The 19069-nt window shown below is 46.9% G+C and overlaps 7 protein-coding genes across 7 annotated transcripts; 2 read left to right on the top strand and 5 right to left on the bottom strand.

Moving 5' to 3' along the window:
• Window positions 1-836: 836 nt before the first annotated feature.
• Window positions 837-2164, bottom strand: J7337_011175 (uncharacterized protein; the record flags this gene model as incomplete). The annotated part of the gene is made up of 5 exons (XM_044828725.1): window positions 837-1127; window positions 1181-1637; window positions 1685-1833; window positions 1883-2047; window positions 2102-2164. 5 exons carry the CDS (start codon window positions 2162-2164, stop codon window positions 837-839), a joined length of 1125 nt encoding a protein of 374 aa, XP_044677279.1.
• Window positions 2165-4125: 1961 nt separating this feature from the next.
• Window positions 4126-4815, bottom strand: J7337_011176 (uncharacterized protein; the record flags this gene model as incomplete). The annotated part of the gene is made up of 1 exon (XM_044828726.1): window positions 4126-4815. The coding sequence occupies one exon, from the start codon at window positions 4813-4815 to the stop codon at window positions 4126-4128; it is 690 nt and encodes a 229-aa protein (XP_044677280.1).
• A 2478-nt stretch (window positions 4816-7293) lies between these two features.
• Window positions 7294-7875, top strand: J7337_011177 (uncharacterized protein; the record flags this gene model as incomplete). Its single annotated transcript, XM_044828727.1, has 1 exon — window positions 7294-7875. One exon carries the CDS (start codon window positions 7294-7296, stop codon window positions 7873-7875), a length of 582 nt encoding a protein of 193 aa, XP_044677281.1.
• Window positions 7876-10314: 2439 nt separating this feature from the next.
• On the bottom strand, window positions 10315-10818 carry J7337_011178 (uncharacterized protein; the record flags this gene model as incomplete). The annotated part of the gene is made up of 2 exons (XM_044828728.1): window positions 10315-10634; window positions 10686-10818. 2 exons carry the CDS (start codon window positions 10816-10818, stop codon window positions 10315-10317), a joined length of 453 nt encoding a protein of 150 aa, XP_044677282.1.
• A 199-nt stretch (window positions 10819-11017) lies between these two features.
• Window positions 11018-11637, bottom strand: J7337_011179 (uncharacterized protein; the record flags this gene model as incomplete). Its single annotated transcript, XM_044828729.1, has 3 exons — window positions 11018-11176; window positions 11305-11550; window positions 11605-11637. 3 exons carry the CDS (start codon window positions 11635-11637, stop codon window positions 11018-11020), a joined length of 438 nt encoding a protein of 145 aa, XP_044677283.1.
• A 3247-nt stretch (window positions 11638-14884) lies between these two features.
• J7337_011180 (uncharacterized protein) lies at window positions 14885-15589 on the bottom strand (the record flags this gene model as incomplete). Its single annotated transcript, XM_044828730.1, has 1 exon — window positions 14885-15589. The coding sequence occupies one exon, from the start codon at window positions 15587-15589 to the stop codon at window positions 14885-14887; it is 705 nt and encodes a 234-aa protein (XP_044677284.1).
• A 1316-nt stretch (window positions 15590-16905) lies between these two features.
• Window positions 16906-17853, top strand: J7337_011181 (uncharacterized protein; the record flags this gene model as incomplete). Its single annotated transcript, XM_044828731.1, has 2 exons — window positions 16906-17079; window positions 17128-17853. The coding sequence occupies 2 exons, from the start codon at window positions 16906-16908 to the stop codon at window positions 17851-17853; spliced, it is 900 nt and encodes a 299-aa protein (XP_044677285.1).
• Between the last annotated feature and the right edge of the window lie 1216 nt (window positions 17854-19069).

The raw sequence follows: 19069 nt of genomic DNA on the forward strand, positions 1-19069 counted from the left end.
GATGAAAGACACGAATCAGATATATCTGAAAGAAGTCCAACCGCGGAAGAAAGGATCAGAATACGGCTGATCAAGATCGAATGTTGTTGAATAGGTTGGAAGGGAAAAGGAAAAAGTCAAATTGGTTTGCAGGTGGAGAGGTAGGACACACTCGACAACCTACAGGACATTGTTCTTTACCAGTGGGACTTGACAAATTGAGGCTTCTGAGTCATGAACACACTCATTAGCAGACAATGAAAGTCGCGCCGCGGTGTCAAAGATCACAGCACACAGTAAAATGAACAATTGAACGACGAAGCCTAGGGCAGGGAGTTTTTCACCCGTGTGTGTTTATTAGGTGTCCTTTACTTTTATGCCTTGGGGGCTGAAGCTTCTTTTAAAACCTAAACCTTACCACAGAAAGATTAAGCCTCTGGACTCCAGGGCGATTACGAGACCAAATGTGAAGAAACCGAAGATGGTATGATCGATTAAACTCACGCTAAGCAATGATTACAGATTGCGGGCAGGGGTCAGTGTGTATCAAGTGATATCTTGGGCAGTTGTGTTGAGTAGCTGGTATACTGCCCAAAATAACTTTCTAAGAGTGTTATTTTGAATCGACAGTCCCCACAGCTGATGGCTCACATCACGTGCCTCACATACGTCACGACTAGACTAGGCATTTGGCTACTTCATGAGGTTAGCATAATTAGGGCTCAATAGACTGGTTCAATAAATAAAGTGTATTGCTAGGGTAATTGTGATAACTATACACCGACGTTCTCAGCTGTCAGCCTATGCGATCCAACACGACAACAGGAAACCCACTCTTCGGCTAAGATAAGCGCGATCTAGCTGGGGCAAGTGTTGCTAGGATAGTTGCAGCTGCTAGTCTTGCCGCCGCCGGTGATAGCATTTCCTGAAAAGGTAAATCCAGAGCAGCTACCATCACCACACAGAATATACCAGTTCTGAGCTGAGCTGGCCACGGTTCCAGTAACCTTGGTGAACTTGATATTGCTGATCTTGACTCCGTTGGTGGGCTTTCCAGTAGGACCGCCGTTGAGATAATCCTGCTGGACATCGACACCGTATTTGCTGATGTTGGTAAGAGCAATGTTCTGGTAGGTAACGTTGTTGATCTGATATTCAGTTAGTTTAGCCACAGGATTCTTTGAGTTAGGTCTTTACTGACTGTGCCAGTTGTTCCAGAGTTGGACTTGATGCGACATCCATTCTCACTGTTCACAATCTGCGAGTCCAAGAACTGAACACCATCAACGACATTATTGCTCTTTCCACCAACAGATCCGATACTAAGGCCATGACCGCCGGAGCAATACATGTTTGAAACAACGATATTGGTACCAGAAGTGACAGCAACGCAATCATCCTGGTTATAAACATGGTTATTATCCAGAGTGACATGATCGCTGGACGAAATGTCGAAACCGTCGCTGTTATGCGCAGCGGGCAAGCTACCGCTCTTGGCATTTGGCTTGTCACCGGCTCTGTTGTCAAGAATGAGCCCTGAGATGGTCAATTGTGAACTGCCGGTGATGTCGAAGCAGTGAACGGGCCAGTTCTGGATGTTGAGGTTTGTGATCTTTGAGTTGCCGGTGGTCTTCTTGACAACGATGAAGTGGTCAGGCCTTGTAAAGTCAGTATAGCCTCGGTGACAGGGGGTTGGGGGAAATACTTGGGGTTGTCCTTGTTGTTGGAACCTTCGCCGTCCCAGTACGCTTGACCGTTGCCGTCAATGACATGGCCAGATGCACCAGTTATGGTGATGCCACTTCCACTGATGACGATAGGATCAAAGTCGTTGTCAGCAGTGGTGGCAAAAGTCTATCACAATTAGCTTTAGCGCGTTAGATACAGGAGGCAAGTAACTTACAGTCTTGCCCTTGAAAGTGACGGTTGTGCCAGCCTTGAGCTTGGATAGATCAAGTTGCTTGCCTGTCGGGACTTGAAAGCCGGCGAGCACGATGTTCGTGCAGGATGAGACGGCGGTGGCGAGGCCGGAGTAGTCAGTCACGGTGCAAGCATCTCGTTCCTGGAGCTGCAGTTCAATTATTAGTGATTTGATCGTTGTCGACAGATCTGCTTTGCTTACAGAGCTTGACGGCAGAGCCCAGGCAGCTGGGAGCAAGGCCGCGATAGCGATGTTTCGAACCATTGTGCTATTTTTGTAAGTCAAGAACAAGAGGAAGCGAAGAGATGCTAAAGTGCTTGGCGATGATAAAATCTATCAAGTTGGCATGAGATGATGTTATATAGATCATCATCTATCCTATCCGACAACAAATCCACTCCCCAACCCCATTGAAGGAATATTCCAATTCCGTCTCGTCGTTCCAGAACATAGTCATTCACATTCCACTCATCAACCCCCTACTCATCACGTCCAAATCGGTATCGGCACTTCTGGGTATACGGCACGCTCGAAACATGCAAGTCGCGCCATAATGGGGAATTCTCCACGTCGGAAATATGTCGTCCAACGAGTTCTCGGCATTACGGCACTTCAAGGTCGGTGCGCTGTAGTGTGATTCGTGGGATAATGTCGCGAATTGCCTAAATGGGTTAAAGTGTTTCGTCAAGGCTAGACGAGGAACCCTGAAATTTGGTCTGAGTGACTCGTGTTTCTCGGAATGATTCGATGCACATTAGTGGCTGTTTCTGAAATCATTCTGTTTATGCCTTACGTCGCCGTTCTGGCTCATGCTGGTTCCTGATATCCGGCGGTTCGGCCCTTTTTTCTCCTCGTTAGGATGAAACTTGAAACCTGAGAATCTAGAGGGTTCCCTGTAAGGTCTCTTGTTTATCTCTTAACTAGTTTCTTTTCTCAATCTATTTAATTGGACTTTCACGCACCATAATTCTTCTCTTTGCGTGCACGAAACCAATTCGAGTGAACTCTGCCTCAGCAAGTAGACCAAGTAAACACGGATAAGCCACCCCCAATATTACCCCAGACTTCCCCAAACTCTATCATTCAAATTTCACTCAAGGTTACTCGAGATCTGTCTAACGAGCGGAGATAGTGTCACGCTAGTACGGTCAGCCAGAAGCCAGTCCAGATTGGTCTGCCAGATCGCGCATTGGGGGTTTCTCCAAGCAATTAACTTTACAATTTGCCCATGGGGACAAATTTGCGGGGTACGGGGTAATAGCATCCGCTAATCATGTTCGTGTCCCCCAAGGTCATGTCACTGATGTCCGGCAACTCTATTCCGATCTTGATGCAACGTCGTTAATTCGAACCCGCGTACTGACCATGGGAACCTTGAAGTCCTCGCGATCTAAAACTTGAACATAGGTCACCTGCGTCGTAGCCATGTTTTGGAGTTGTAGCTATAGAGAGATACTTGATGGGATACCTCATTTTGCAGGAATAATACTCCTTAACAAGGGAAAGCGAATTATCGCAAAGGCATATCATCGTCTTCATACATAACCTTGGACTTGTAACGAACAGAGTAACAGGTCGATCTTTTTCTGGCCTTGAAGTTCGCAATTTTGCCTCACATCTTCTATCCCAATTCAGCGACGCCAATGATATCAAAACCGGCTATGTTTCTGTTTCTGATTGCTTACAACTCGTTTCTTCCTTGAACCGTGCCTTTGAAACACTTCAAGTACACTCATCCTTGCTTGGCGATCAACAACGGCAAGGGAGGACTTTTCATAGAATACGAAACATTCTTGATAAACATACTCACGCTAAGGGAAGGATGCTACTTAGAGATTTCAGTGGATAGTGTTTAAGAATCTATAGCCTGGAAACACAGGCCGGCCTCTTTCGGAAACCCCATGTTTGTGCAAGCATTAGTCACATACCCTACATTATGGTAGAAGAGACGGCTCAAAACAAAACAGTCACCAAGCCATCAATAGTGTAAAATATAATTAAATATTCATTTCTCGATTATTTTTAGAATTCCCTCTGTGCTCTTTTGGCTATAAACACCAGACTCTTATAAATTGCACACCTATCAATAGGCTCCTTCGCGCTCTGAAGCTAAGTATTGCAGATCCCTGCTCTCATTTATATTATCTACCTATATGAATAATTTCTTACTGGGCATGATATCCCCAACATGCCACACACAGCCACTGTCGAAAAAGGACGGTATTCTAGACAGATTCATCCAACCAGTGATGGGCTGATACTACAGGCGATACACCCTCTTCAGACTCTTCGCGTGCACGTCTTGATGTATTGATCTGTCTAGCGCCGGTTGGGCATGCCGCAGCGTGACCTGGTTCTGAAGATCGTGGCCCAGCAGACTCTCCTCGTGACGCAACCTGGAGATCCTCCACACGATGCTCCAGCTGCTCCATAACCCGACGGCGAGGCAGCGGAGGCGAGTCCCACAGCACGCTTCCAGAAGTCGGTGCAAGGGTCTGTCCTCGGGGAGGAAGCAAGTTGTTGACAGAGCCTACTGCGGTGATTTCATCGTTGCTTGGAATACGTCGCGTAAGACGTCTAGTGGATGATATATATTGCTCAAAGCTCTCTGCTCGTTGGTGACCTCTTACAGCTGCGCGGCGCTTCTCAACTCGGTAAGGAAGAATGCAGTCGGTGACTTGTTGGTGGTGAGTCGGGGTTGAGAAGTGGCCACGGTAGGGGAGGGATGATGAAGAAGCAGCTCGTGGACGGTCACGGAGACTGGGGGCTGGCTTGAGAGGTTTGCCAAATCTCGTGCTGGGAGAGGCAGTGTCGTCTTCAGACTTCTTTGGTGTTCTAGGGGTCTCTGAGTTGGTTTCGGCGGTGGTTGGTGAAGTCTCAGGGTACGAAGGCATCTCGACGTCGGAATCTGACATCATTGATGTGGTGGGCCTTTGGTAGAGAGTTCAAAGATATCGCGAGTTGTCTGTAAGCTCTCAAGCAATTAACAGATCTGATTAAGGAACCCTGCTTTCTCACACGCTCTTCATGTTGGGCCAGAGGCGGGAATGGAGGGAAGAAGGGAAATCGACAAAGTTCTCAGTGACGGGAGCGTGGAAAACCCTCTCAACAGAAAAGCTAAGCGAGAGAATATTACTTGTATTATTTACTCTTCTCTCGTCCCTGGGCTGAGCTGTCCGCATGTCGGAAAGTGATATGTCATCGTGGCCAAGCCACTTTATGTCTATACGGCGGTGTAGCCAACGTGGTTCGTGTGCTCTGTATTATTACCAGGGCTACTGCCCCGAAAGTTAGGTATGCTGGCATATTATACATTAAAACTGTCGCCTAACTGGCGAATTCAGGTCGACCGCACAACGCCCGCAAAGTGAGAAGTTCGAAAAATGTTAATTCGCTGTCTTCACTGCGCTTGTTTGGTATGGTTACTTTGCCCTTGTCGCTCTGTCGCACTCGCTATGCACTCCGTCTGCGACACTTCTTGGCAAGGCCATGAAATGGGCTGTCGATCAGACACCGTGGGAGTGAGCCTTTCTGAATAGACACACTAGTGTGAATAGCTTGCGAAACACGGCAGACGAAGCGGGAGAGCGGCTTGCGCGTGACATCGCGGGCCATATCCATTCCGACAGCCAGGAAAATGCAAACACTAGAGCTTAAATCCGGGGAAACTTACTCCGTTAAAGAGGTCCAGCCTATAGCCGATTGTCGCGTTCAGTGATGGAGAGAAGGAACTTACTCTATCTTGGCTGAGATTTCCAGGCAAAGAGGGAAGACTTTTTCGCTAGAGAGAAAGAATCGCTTCTCTTACACGTCATGGTGGCTCGCAGGCTGAGAACAACACTTTGGGGCGGCTGCCTCAATATCACGGAGCTCAACTTAAGCCGTCTCTATCAGATATCAATCTGGTAGCTAGGTTGGTGAGTCAATGAGAAGTACTAGCCCCAGTACGGGAGTGTTGGCATGACCGAAATGGTAAAGTTTACTATTAGATCCTGACTGGGAACATGTTACGGTTTCCAAGAGTCAGACAGAAGTTGTTCATTCACCGCCATACAAATAAGTACTTCATATCCTATTGTCGCCCTATTCAAAGCAAGTTACTCACATGTATCACCGTTCAGCTCGGGAAATGGCAGCGACTAGCCCTGTTTGTAAGGCTAGGCAAAGTGACAGGTAGCACCATACTCAGCTGCTCAACGCCACTTACGCCAGCCTATCTTAGCGGCAATGACAGCGGGTTTGTTCACGAGAGCGCTTTTGATGCTGGATGTCGGCAGAAGAAAGTGCGTCTTCGTGTTCAGATATCGCAACTCCGCTATGTATCATTATCCAGAAGAGGACCCTAGCTTGCATGTGCTGTCACCAATGTTGGGAAGCGATCAGGAAAAGGGCTCGAGGCCAGACTGTGTAAGTCTATCAATAAGCTCTGCTGATCCCCGCCAGTAAAATGTTACAGGTCGGATTGACCGGCCGTCCCTACTGGACGCTGGCCCTTGTAGCGCCAACCAGTAGATTTCTGCACCACTTAAGGAGATCGTCATCCACAGTATGATTAACGAAGTTGGCACTGTATCCAGACGCAGTAGGAGGCGCTCGACATGAACCATCAAAGAACAGACTCTACCCACAGTAGGCTGTACTTTGCTCATCGACGTATTGTGTCTCGACGCGGATGAAAAGGTTAACCACGCCTGTGTTCCACTTTTCAAGATCCGATATATAAAACGCTAAACTTATCAAAGACTGCTCTAAGTTAAGGATAGTTTACTTAAACATTCTCATTATCTAGGATCGAGAGCCTGAGGTTACTCGTCGCACATGGCCTCCCAATTATACTAGTAAAATAAAGCTGCAATGTCAGCTTTCGACTTTTTGTATGAACAATCGGCCATTGACCTGTCCCTGTTTTTATCAAAGACCATTCACTGAACACCCACGCTATTCTTCCAAAATAAGGCGGGTAAAGAACGTTGAAGTGCATGCCCGTAGTTTGTGGTGAACAACGGCCTGCGAAGATGAACAAATGGTGAGCAAGCGTCGGGAGCGTCAACTTCCACGAGGAATTCGCAGTCCAGACCACGGTCAGTTTAGGATACAGAACACGCCACTCACTGAAACGGGTAATTAGTTCTGTGAACACAGACGGAGTGCATAATCTCTCACATAGAGTATGAGAATCAGAAGCAGGACATGGAATATCTTTTTAGAAAGACCTTGTTCAGGTTTTGAGGTATAAATATCCTGTAGATTTTGACCAACATTCAGTCAACAACCTCCCTCCAAGGTAAGAACCCTCTGACATTGAAGCAAAGTCTCACTTCAAAACAGATAAATTCAGAAACGAGTACTAACACTCCAGTCACACTAATACTAACAAAGTGTCACGGGTCAACATGGCGGACCTCGAAAGAAGGAATTCAAAGAAGAATTCCGAACTTATAAGACAAGGAATCGTACAGTGCCTCGCCCTCGAGGCAGAGTGCAAAGCCTTAAAGGGGAGTCTAGCAGACAGCCAAGACTATATCCGGAGGCTAGAGGTCCAGATGGATGAATTGACGGCGGAATATAAAGGGCTGATGAAGATCCTGGCGGAGAAAGATGCCCTTATTGAGAAGTACAGTGCTCTGATGTCGGTGACGCTGGACCGGACCGTACAACGAGAAAGACAGGATTTGAGAGACATTGAGGTCAAGGTCCTCTCCGCTTTGGACGAACTGGATCATGAGATGGGTGGGTTAGGTATTGAGAAGCAGGGGTCAAGTGACCCAAGTCAGCTCCGGGACAAAAGACCTGGGCTCGTTCGCCAGGGAGCCATTGTCCCTGGCACCTCAAATTCAGGTCGAAGTCGTCCGCGAATCTCTCGAGAGACTACTCCCAGACTCTTGAGACAAGACGCGGAGATGCATGAGCGAGAGGACGGTGAGGGATCGTCTGCGGGTGACGGCCTGTTGCAAATGGCACGCCAGGTGAACTAGTGATACGAAGCTATGGCAAGCATGATGTCGGTAGGACAGAAGATTATTGCTAGACCAGTACTCTTAGACCTGAATAAAATGCTTGTAAGAGAAATGTATAAAGATCTGTTGACTATGGCGGATATGTGGATGGACTTGGGAGAATATCGATGAGCAACCAGTCTTGAACAAGCTGACATGTGCAGTCTCTGAACACGCGTACAAAGCAGGATGTTGTAGGAGGGTGGCCTAGCTATGAGAGCTGTATGTCCTTTCACAATGTTCCCAATCCACTTTGTCATATATTCCCCCATTCTAATTACAAGCAGTCATGCAGTAGGTAGAATCACGTTGTGATGTTTCTTTTATCAACTGGTTGAGTGTGAAATACGCATTATGAACAAAACATCTAACCCCATGCATGTAGGACTCATTGCCTACTTCTCACCTCTAGTTTCCGACATACTTCTCCACCTCGTTGTAAAGAGGATCACCATAAGTCGTGTTAAGAGCCTCCCAGATCAAGTTGTGAACCATGTTATATCCATTAGCCTTGAAATGCTCCCAATTATAGGGGTCATTAGCGCTTCTGGTGGATGGGTAAAGGATGTCCTTGGTTGATGTCTCTATTGCTACTCTCGCCCCGTGCGATCTTATAATAATGGTTGTGGTTATTGAGGCTTGGTTGCAGCCGGAGTGACTTGTCGGTTGTACTGGAACCCTTGAGGGACTACTTGACCATACTGCGGTGTTTCAACCGAAACATTAGCCAGACAAATAACCATAGCATCAAGACAGGGGACAGGCTTATCTGCGCCCATCTAAGCTTTGTATAAGACGCTGATGTCTCTAAGAACCTTTATTTTAAAGGATGAAAAGACTTAGTTAAGTTTAGTACACTTGAGTTGAATACTTTGACTAATTTATCCTAATATCCTGAACTTCTCCTCGTAGTTGCATATCCTATCGGTACAGGGCGAACTGCATAGTTAATAAATCGAGGATTTTCGATTTGTGCAAACCATGCTTCTCAAATCCCTAGATAGCAAGGGTTGTCGCTATGATGTTGACGAAGAACTATACCTCCCTATGTCCTCTAGTTTTATCCTGAACCATGTTCATAACATGAATGCTCTCATAGAATCGGAAATGCATTGCTAAAACGTCACGTTCATCAAGTAAGACCTTGATCATGTCTTATAGCGTCTTGTTCTCAGTTCCTCAAAGCAGCTCCTCAACATTCGATGATAACACATATGGGCTATTCTGTTCGGTACGAACAAAGCCACCTTGCCGGTTTAACAATACATATAAGTAAGGTCCTATGTCACCCTATACCTTGTACCACATTAGCAGTTGTCAATTCCGTCACAGCAGCTCAAGATACTAACCGACAGGCTTACCTTTCCACCGACAGCTAAAATGGCACCCTTCATGGAGCTCTATGCCCAAGTCCACTTTATCTTGAGTCATCTCGAAGAGTCTATATGAGAGAAAAAGTCCACATATCCATGAGTCTTTGGGTCTCGTCCGTATGACAACAGTGGCATGATCATTCCTACTCCAGAAGAGACAGCCGTGCTTGTGGAGCATGTGCATCACGTTGGCCTGCTAGTCGACGCCTTGGTGTTCCTAATTATTGATGAATGGCACCAGCAGCTGGCTGAGTGTCATAAGGAACGATTCGAGTTGTCCCAGAACGAGGTGCTCCAGATACTCCAGGATCTGAAGATGCTGGATGGTGTGAAGTAGAAGCACCATGGACCATCGGCCGGGACTACTGCTAAGTGGCCATGCTCCGCGAATTAGGGTGAACGATAGTGGGAAAGGACAAGATCAAGTTCTTGAGGTACTGAATAATCAGTTTAGTAAAGGAACCTGAATATAGATTGGTCTACTAGGTTCTCTCTACTAGAATAAGCTTATAGCTATAAATCTTAACTATAAATAACACTTCTAGCCTATAATTTAAATATTAATACTATAATAACTTGGGACGACCTCCAGGGCTTCTGCTCATTCGTAGCGACGGGTGATATGTAGCCTTGTAATTGGTTCGTTCACCCTTAGTTATCCTTCTGCAGTTAACAGCGCTCGATGCTGGCTCAAAAAGGGAGAGGGTTCGTAAGCTTTGACGGGATTTGGGGCGATGAACTTTGGATGTGATGAAATTTAATATCACGAATTTTGATGCGATGAGCTTATGCGTGATGAGTTTAAGACCGTTCAAAACGTGATGGTATTTGACACAGTTTAATCATGCCTCTTTGTGATTTTGATTCGGCGATGACTTGACGTTCTGTCCCTTCTCCATCACAGTGCAGATGAAAGCAAATACCATTTCTTTTAACGCTATTGAGGCGGCGGCTACATAAGAACCTTGACTTGACTTGACTGGAGGGATAAGCCATCAATGCTCTATTCAATTGCTGCGGTTCTATCTCGTTGGATATCTATAGCCTACACATTACTCTTACTGATCTCAATACTGACGAGCTCGATATCACTCCCATTTTGCTTTTTATCACTCATCTCTGCTGTAATCTCGCAAGAATGGGATCCAGACCATGAATCATCTTGACCATCGCCCCTGATGCCTGACCCCTCAATTATCTCTTCAAATCCGCTCTGGCCTGTCCGACGTATCGCATGACCAGACTTCGAAGGACGTCCTGATTCCTGGTAGTTGTAGTTGACTCCCTTCCTGTGAAGATATGGTCGGAGAGCTGGGATGCAGCAGATTACAAGACCGATGTACACATCGAGAGAACACCAGAGTTCTGAAAGCGGATTAGCATATCCTTCTCAATCATATCGTCTAATGTACTTACCAATTATCGTAAAAGATCGAAAGTCTTCGCTATCACCCAGTTGGATTGTCAAGAATCGCGTGAGAGAAAATGCAATGTCGATGATGCCCAAGAGAAAGATGCAGTAAACACCGACTTTGACTTTCCTGCGCATGTTCAGATTATGGATGATGAGAAATGGGAGGCAGAAAACTATGAAGGTATCAGTCCTGTCTCTGGCCAAAACTAGCGGGTGAACTTGCGAGCGATGCTTCCGACGAAATGCAACACCCAATTGATTTGGAACATCAGAAGCGTCGTTCTGAAGCTGCATGCTTCTTCTGGATTTGTGACCGCCCTAAAGACAAAGTTAGTTATATAATATCGCGGGCGATTGTGCTGTAATACCAGTTTTGTTCGATCGGGTAGCAGAGAAACAGCTGGAGAGAAATGGTGACGATGTAAGCGCAGACACAATACACAACCACGATCCAAACCATGAGTCTCCTCATGACCATGAATGGCGGAAATAGCTGTAGATAAATAACAAGCAGGGATGCCTTGCATAGATAAAACGTCGTGTAGAATGGGAAAGGATTGACCCAATTGTACTGCAACCGTTAATCAGCTCAATCTCCATCGATGTAATTACAGAACCTACCTTGCGCATTCTGATCTGTTGTTCCAACGGGGCATCCCAATTAGACAAAGTATAATTGATCCCAGGATGCAAAACGCCCTCTTTCGCATAGAGTATATCGAAGAAGCCGGTAACGAACGCGGTGCACCATGCTGATATGCGCAGCCAGTCTGCTGCCACGAGGCGCTGCTTCTGGATTGCCAATCGTAGATAAATTCGGGCGCCGATGATTATCGCGGATACTACGATGAGGACGTAGATAACGGTCTGAGCATGCGATTGTTAGATGATGATTCAGATGGCTAGCGATTGAGCGCATACCAAGACAACAACACCGGACGGCCCTGCAGGCATTTTGGCGAGTAATCAGGCCAACGCTCCAACTCAATCTCGCGGGATGTCGATCCGCTGGGGACATGGAGGAAGGAAAGCACTTAAGCAAAAGACAAGACTAAACGCTATTCCACAAACGACCAGCAGACGCGCCACTGGTTCTTCAACACCATACCAAAGATCAAGTGGTGGCTATCTTGGTGTGCGCCAGTTTCGTGTATCTATTCTCTGCGCTACGTGAGTGGCTAAAAGCAGATTACCATGCACACCAGCGCTTTGACGGTGGCTAAGAGGTTCGGGAATAGACTCGGCACTAATGAATTTCTTGGGTTGAAGAATTGCGATAGAGTTTGCGCTATGCTCCTCGATCACTCTAGATAAGCCATGGCTGATGGATCTTGTCCTGATACAATCTTGGGTCAGGGAGTATTTAAGAGAGAATCATTTCGCCGATGGGCCGAGAACTAGGGGAGTCCGATGTGATCTGATGGGACATGAATCGCGAACGCAGCCACGATAGCAAATGTCAAGGTTCGGGAAATCCTGCAATTATTGAGACGGATGTTCGGACAGACATTTTGTTTCCAAGGGGAATATTACTTCAACAGATACGCTGACACATGGGAATACCTCTACCAAGTTCTGGATGACAAGAGGGAGACGTTGGGTATCTAACCCCCTGAACTAGTGCCCAAATTGTGTCTATCACAGACTCTGGAGTAGGGCGCCAGCGCTAAGATATCCTCAATCGAGCTTAGACTCTGCACATCATCTTCACTAGCGGTCTTTTGACTTTTGAGCTTTTCCCCGATGCATACCAGTGGTTACGCGCTAAAGCAGCCTGGGACGACGCTAATCGGAAATGTTGAACAGTTGCCGACTCGTCGACAACGTGGTATACCACGGCTCTTCAAGTTACTCGCTCTTCGATAGCCTCCCATAGAAGAGCTATTGGTAATCGGCCTCGCGATAAACCACGATAGTAAAGGCCATGGATACAAAACTTGCCTCCACCAACATTAACATGCATATTATCAGTTTACATTTGCTCTATGCATACCCATCCCTGCTAAGAACGAACGCATTGACAATTGACTGGCGGTCACAGCAGTTCATGAAGCTGAGAGTTGTCTACAACTGTGTTGCTTGTCCATCGCGGGGCTACATCTTATTTATTTTGATCATCTGCCTAGTAATATCTTTCTCAATCAGCCAGAATCGTCAATCCTCCTTGTTCCAATCCCGAACTCGATCTTACTTCAGAGGGCAATACCACATGGCTGGCTGGAATTTCGCCTAAATCGGAGAGTTTGCTCCACCTGATTCCATGGGGCCGTGTCGGCCATTGTGTCTTCTGGCCTCGACAAGGGTCCTTCTGACGGCGGGTTCGTATCCTGTAAGAATTGTCAATCGGTCCAATCATCTTACATGGAACAAGTCCATCACTCAGCTGGCAGGGGGTAAGACTCGCCTCACGATGCGAAGAGTGGACCATGACCGAAGCCTGCACCATAAAATAAATTTGTTTCCGCCAATAAAGCAGTTTTTGTTCTCTTATCTAGCTTTGAGTTATTTATTTGCGCTTTGTCAAGCCGGTTTGCAAAAAGCCGACCGGTGCTCAAACTCTAACGAGCCCAGAGGATGCATCCTCGACGATCAAATCATGAAATTGCCTTCATTGAGAGCGCTTCCTGATCCATCAAAAGCAAGTGTCTTTTTCGGGCCTCCAATCTTATCACAGAAGCAGGGCTGCCAGTAGTTTTCGTAGTCCTTTCGTGCTTGGGGCCTCGCTATGGTAAGATTTCAAGACGTGTACGGAGTAGGGTTAGCTGAGTTCTTCAGGGTAGCTCATTGGCAGCACCAGCCCCACTACCAAATAAGCCATTTTGATTATTGCTATATTTACACAGTTATTTATAGTAGGCAGCGAAGCTAAGAGGAATTGCAGAAGGCAAGCATGCATCGGCAGATCTATATGAAGAACACTCTTCGAGCTCGGTTCGACAAAGTATTAATAAAATGCTAAGAAGCCTGACAGATTAATCTGTATAGTTAAAAGAAATACTCTATGTTTTATGCTATGGACACCCAAGTTCTCTAGAAAACTAATAGAGAAAAATGTCTTGACAACTTCAAAACAGACATAATCTCAACCTGTAGTGATGCGATTACCTCCCCTGCTTAGCTCCCATCGAAGACTCATACATGTACAACTCCAGTAATCGAATCGCAATTCCCAATGGAATAGCATATAGAACCGCTAGGCAGAACGGATTTAAATACAGTGTCCATACAAAGGACAACAGCTTCTTGGCCAAGAGTACCGCACCCCGAATGACGTAATCCAAGATGACATATGTGAATATCATCATAAACAAGATTATCGTAAGGCCCATGAACAGGGTGCGGAATGGCGTGAGTTGGCCGGGTACGACGCCGAAGAAAGGCAGGATGTAGCTGAGTGGGTTGTGATAAAAGTCGTATACTGCAAGAAGGCCACTTATGATTCTGGGAAGAGTGTTAAGGAGTGCGATGGCGGACCAGATGGTGAACATGATGGCGGCGTTAGTGATTTGTGGAACTTGGTGAAGCTCTGTTGTTGTTGCTATTGTTGAAGAATATGGACTGCTGATGTTATTGGGACATAAAAACTGCGGGATATTAGTTCTTATTATAAATCCCCCATCAGAGAGACCAAACTGGTAGAGACATACCAACTGGCCTTGACCATATAAAGAACCCTTGTTATGCAATTGCATGTTCATTTACACGTTTGTCTACTTCTAGAAATAGCCACTTGAGTCTTTGTCTTGTGAGAATCTATTTAAAGATTCTTTCACTGTCTGGTCAGCGAACAAGAAGGCATTGTCTTTCAACCCAGACTTGCCTAGATAGTGTTCACCTATTTGAAAAATCCGTGTTTCACTCCTTAATTACAGTTGCAACGAGAATGACCACACGAATTAGTACCGCTTTTAGAGTTGGAGAATTCTCTATAGAGTAATGGATAATTGATAGTGCCCCTGATGAACATCAACGATACGTGAGAATCTATACTGTCCTACTGATGGTCTAGTATGAGAATATTCACGTTTCAAGATCGCAACATAGCGCATTTCACGATGTCAAGACAAAGATGAAAACAGTTCAGAAGCGCAATTTTCAGGACTGATGATATTCGAAAGCTATCGAGAGGAGTATCCCAGATCAAAGTCTACCTAATACGTCCTCCATATCTACTTCAAGCTATCGCTAGGTGATATTACCGTCACATTCTCGATATCAGTCGCCCAAACTGGTCTAACCACTTCCACTCATCTCCATCCTCCTCCACCGTCTTACCATAATCAAGCACAAGACAATGAAGGACCGCATACCCTTGATCCCATATAGCACCAAAGTCAGGGAACAAATCACAGAAGATGCGACAGGGCTGAACAGTGATACGGTTAGCGACAGGCTCCTCCTCATCAAACATATTGATCCCCTCGCATCCACTATCCCCCTCTTCGACTGACTGATTGTCTATACAGAGGAGCAGAACGTATATATCCTCTTTCTCGTGAGGTTCAGTGCCATCGACAATTTCCCAGTGCTGGCAGTAAGTTCGGATGGGGCAAAAGTCGGCATTTCGGTGCCGAAGTCTAAACGCAGTGACACGTGAATCCATGTCATCCAGCGTCCATTGTAGATAGGCCTTTGAGAAGGCTCGGTGGAGGGTGTGTGGAGACCGTCTTCCTGTGAGGTATCGCCGATCGAACTTCGAAGCTTCGGAAGGACAGGTCAGGAGCTCTGCCTTAGTGATCAGCTCCTCAGTCTCCGGCCGCTTGACTACTTTCTTGCGTGCTGGTGCCGTAGCCGCTTCCGGTAGATTTCTCTTCTTTCCCGGTAGTACCGTGTCCGAGGACCTTGTCGTTTGGATTTGGGCTAGCTTTTCTTCAAGAATAGTCACTCGGGCTTTGAGCCGAGCCATCTCTGCATCGCAGGTACAACTGGAAGGGAGACGATTCATAGTGTATAAAGTTTGCGGTTTTTAGTAAGCGTGAACCTCTTAGTAGCCAGACTAATCCTCTGAGAAGTCGCATAGGGGAGATACTGGTGAACTGGAGGTGTAAGTAACCTTACCTGATGTGATAGCCCGATGGAAAGTAGATTCTTTGGACTTTTACAATAAATAGCTCGCGTCTTTGTTCAAAGATCATGGAAAGTAAGAGGATTGTCATTAATGAACATAAGAGGGAGGATGTGAAAGAACCGAGAACATTGATCACTTAGCTGGCCAATTACGACAAGGTTCAAAGAACAATCCAAATGAAAGAAGTTCAGTCTGGAACAGCGTCCGGCAACGGAGAACAACTGCGCATTATTGACCGTAGTTTGACAGATCTCGTCGTATCATAATTATTCTGCCATGTCCATAGCACACGGCCAGTGACTTGGCCTGCAAATCTTGACGCAGCACCTGGCGAAGATGGAAAATCAATAACCCTGTCCACCGCCGAACTGTCCGCACGTCGAGAAAATATTGCCCTTACCCTTCTCTAAGCCTATCGAATTGGATCGTTTAGAGTCAGGGATCGCCTGTTCTGGCTTCAATGCCCAACACCTTTAGCCATGGACACTTCGAGGACGCTTCTTGTGATTTGTCGGCCTATGCTTTCGTCAAAGACAGCTCAAAAGTTGCATCAGTTCTTGACCAGATTACGACAAGTCGACTAACTACGGTCCAAAAGGAACGAGGTCAGATAGTATAGTATGAAGGCCAGCAGCTGCGAAGAACACAGTCGAAACTAAGCACGGGTTCCTGTTCTTTTCCTGTTCTTGGCGGTGACGGAGCGTAATCATCCGTGTGTCGCCCAATTTATCCAGAACATCCCTAGTCAGGAACCAATTACTATTTCCGGTAATTGCGGAGAGCCATCCTCCGTGACCACCGGCATACCCGTTTCCATACATATGACGCCAAATATGCGGGGTAAACGAGACTACCTCGGATGGATAAGTTGGAGATGGAAATAGCCTCTTGAAACAATACTCGTTTCATCCATGCATGCGACGCTGTCTACCATCTGATCTTCTCCGCGATGGGCATGCAGTATTTATTATTTTTTCCAGCTGCGGGGTCTCGCTTCGGACATGCTGCCTCCGGATCTCGCGGTATTTGACACCGGCACTTGCGCCGACAATAGAATCATGAGTTGGGTCAAGTATAAAGCTGAGATCCACCGCGGCTGGGCAATTGATACAACAGACACCAGCAATTAAGCAGAATCGGAGAATTTGTTGACCATGCTTGGACTCCCCTCTCCCCGCAAGCTGCTCGCACAGCTGAGCCTGGGCGCTAGCCTTGTTGCGGCTCAGCTCCAGACCATCAACAACTTTGGAAATACCTACGGCACGCAGCTAACCATGCAGGCCTATATCCCCAACAACCTCCCTTCTAGCCCAGCAGTCATGCTCGCTGTAAGTCATCCCTATCATATCGCCCGAGATTTTTGATCTGACCCGCAGATAAAGCTTCACGGCTGCGGTGGCAACGGACCAGGCTATTTCCAGCAGACAAAGTACAAGTCCCTCGCCGACCAAAAGGGCGTCATCCTCATCTTCCCCTCATCCCAAAAGGACTCTAACTGCTGGGATGTCGCGAGCACCAAGACCCTCAAGCACGACGGTCAGGGCGACAGCCAAGTTCTTGTCAGCATGGTCGACTATGTCATCCAGACATACAAAGCCGATCCCAAGAAGGTCTACGTCACAGGTACCAGCTCCGGATGTATGATGACCAATGTCCTCGCGGCGACGTACCCAGACCGTTTCGCCGCTGCGACATGCTACTCTGGCGTTGCGGCCGGATGCATGGCTGGATCTCCTGGCTCGAGCCCCATCAGTTCGGACCGTGTTTGCTCTGATGGGAAGATCATCAAGACGGGACAGCAGTGGGCTGATCAGGTCAAGGCGATGTATCCTGGATATAGCGGGGCGTACCCGCGCTTCAAGACCTGGCACGGCACTGCGGATAATCTTGTTTATTACAGGAACCTTCTTGAGCAGATTAAGGAGTGGTCGACTATTCAGGGTGTTTCGTTTAGTCGTAACGAGACTAACACTCCTCAGTCGGGCTATACCACTATGATTTATGGAGATGGAACCAAGTTTGTTGCCGTTTCTGCTGCTGGAGTCGGGCATGTAGTGCCCACTCATGAGGATCTTGACTTCAAGTGGTTCGGTCTTTCTTAAAAGGTCTCTGTTATCAGAAACCTAGAGAAGAGCGATGCTGCTGTCAGCTGCGACTTTGATGTTGGGGAGGGATGATCTTAGGATCTAAGTGGAGGAGAGACAGGAGCAACAAGAAGGGAGGAGGGGGGGCAAATTGTGTACATAGCTTTTCTACTACATTCTTCTCAGTACATAACAAGTTCATTCATTCAGCCAGGTCGCTACTGGCTTTGAAACTGCCGAGATCTCCTTTCCTCTCTCCACGATCGTATTATAGTTCCCCACGCTTGATACCTGAGGGAATCAACGCCAAGGCGGCTTATCGTCAAAGCAATGCCTCCGGGCTATAGTCTCGATGACAAGAAAAGTCAATTGGAATAACAATACCCTGTTTTATTAATAGATCATGCCATTGGAATGGTCTCCACTCTTCTTGTTTCATCTTCATTCCCCAGGCGCACTAGCAGGTCAAAGTTCGAAGCGCGCCAAAACTCAAAATCTTCTGAAACTCAAGACTCAGCGCACCCGGTCAATTTAGCGTAGTCTAAATCAGTCTTAAAATCTAGAAACGTGGGATAAGATTCGTGCGTGCATAAGCCAGCACAGCATGTCATCATAATGTTTAATTTCATTATCAAGCTCAGCATGAGTAAACAAAATGCTTGCTTAAATTGGCTACATTTTTTGCCTAAGCGTACAGACACCAAACGTGATATAACGGGCCATTTCATCATGATCTATTCCGATGGCCAAACTCCAACATCTCTACACAAGCCACAATCTTTACTATGGTGCCTCAACCTCTCAACCTTGCCAAGAGCTCCTCTCTCTCAGCTCCAGCTGCACGAGCCTTTGGACCCAAAACACCAACAGATATACCCAACTTCACCCAGACCTCAAGTCCCCCACGCATCATGGCCCCAAGACAGCGTCGCCGCGCTACAGTCATTGCACTCAATGGCAGAACGCCGCCCCACTTTGCATTACAATCTCCGCCACGCAGGCGTAAAAGCGCAAATGATCGTCGCAAGAGCTTACAGTCGCATCTCTGCTCAGCCCGGACTCTCACTCTGCGCAATCCAAGCAATGGACTCCTGCAAGATGGCTCTGCGAAATGTGACAGTTTGTGTGATTGCACTTCGGGTTTGGATATACAATTGACCGAGCTGTACGTCGAGAAGCCAGATCGCGGGGCGTTGCGGTCCCCGGCTCTGTTTGCGCCTTGTCGGTGGAGTAT

This window comes from Fusarium musae, chromosome 8, assembly GCF_019915245.1.
Source record: "Fusarium musae strain F31 chromosome 8, whole genome shotgun sequence".
Taxonomy (NCBI): Eukaryota; Fungi; Ascomycota; class Sordariomycetes; order Hypocreales; family Nectriaceae; genus Fusarium; species Fusarium musae.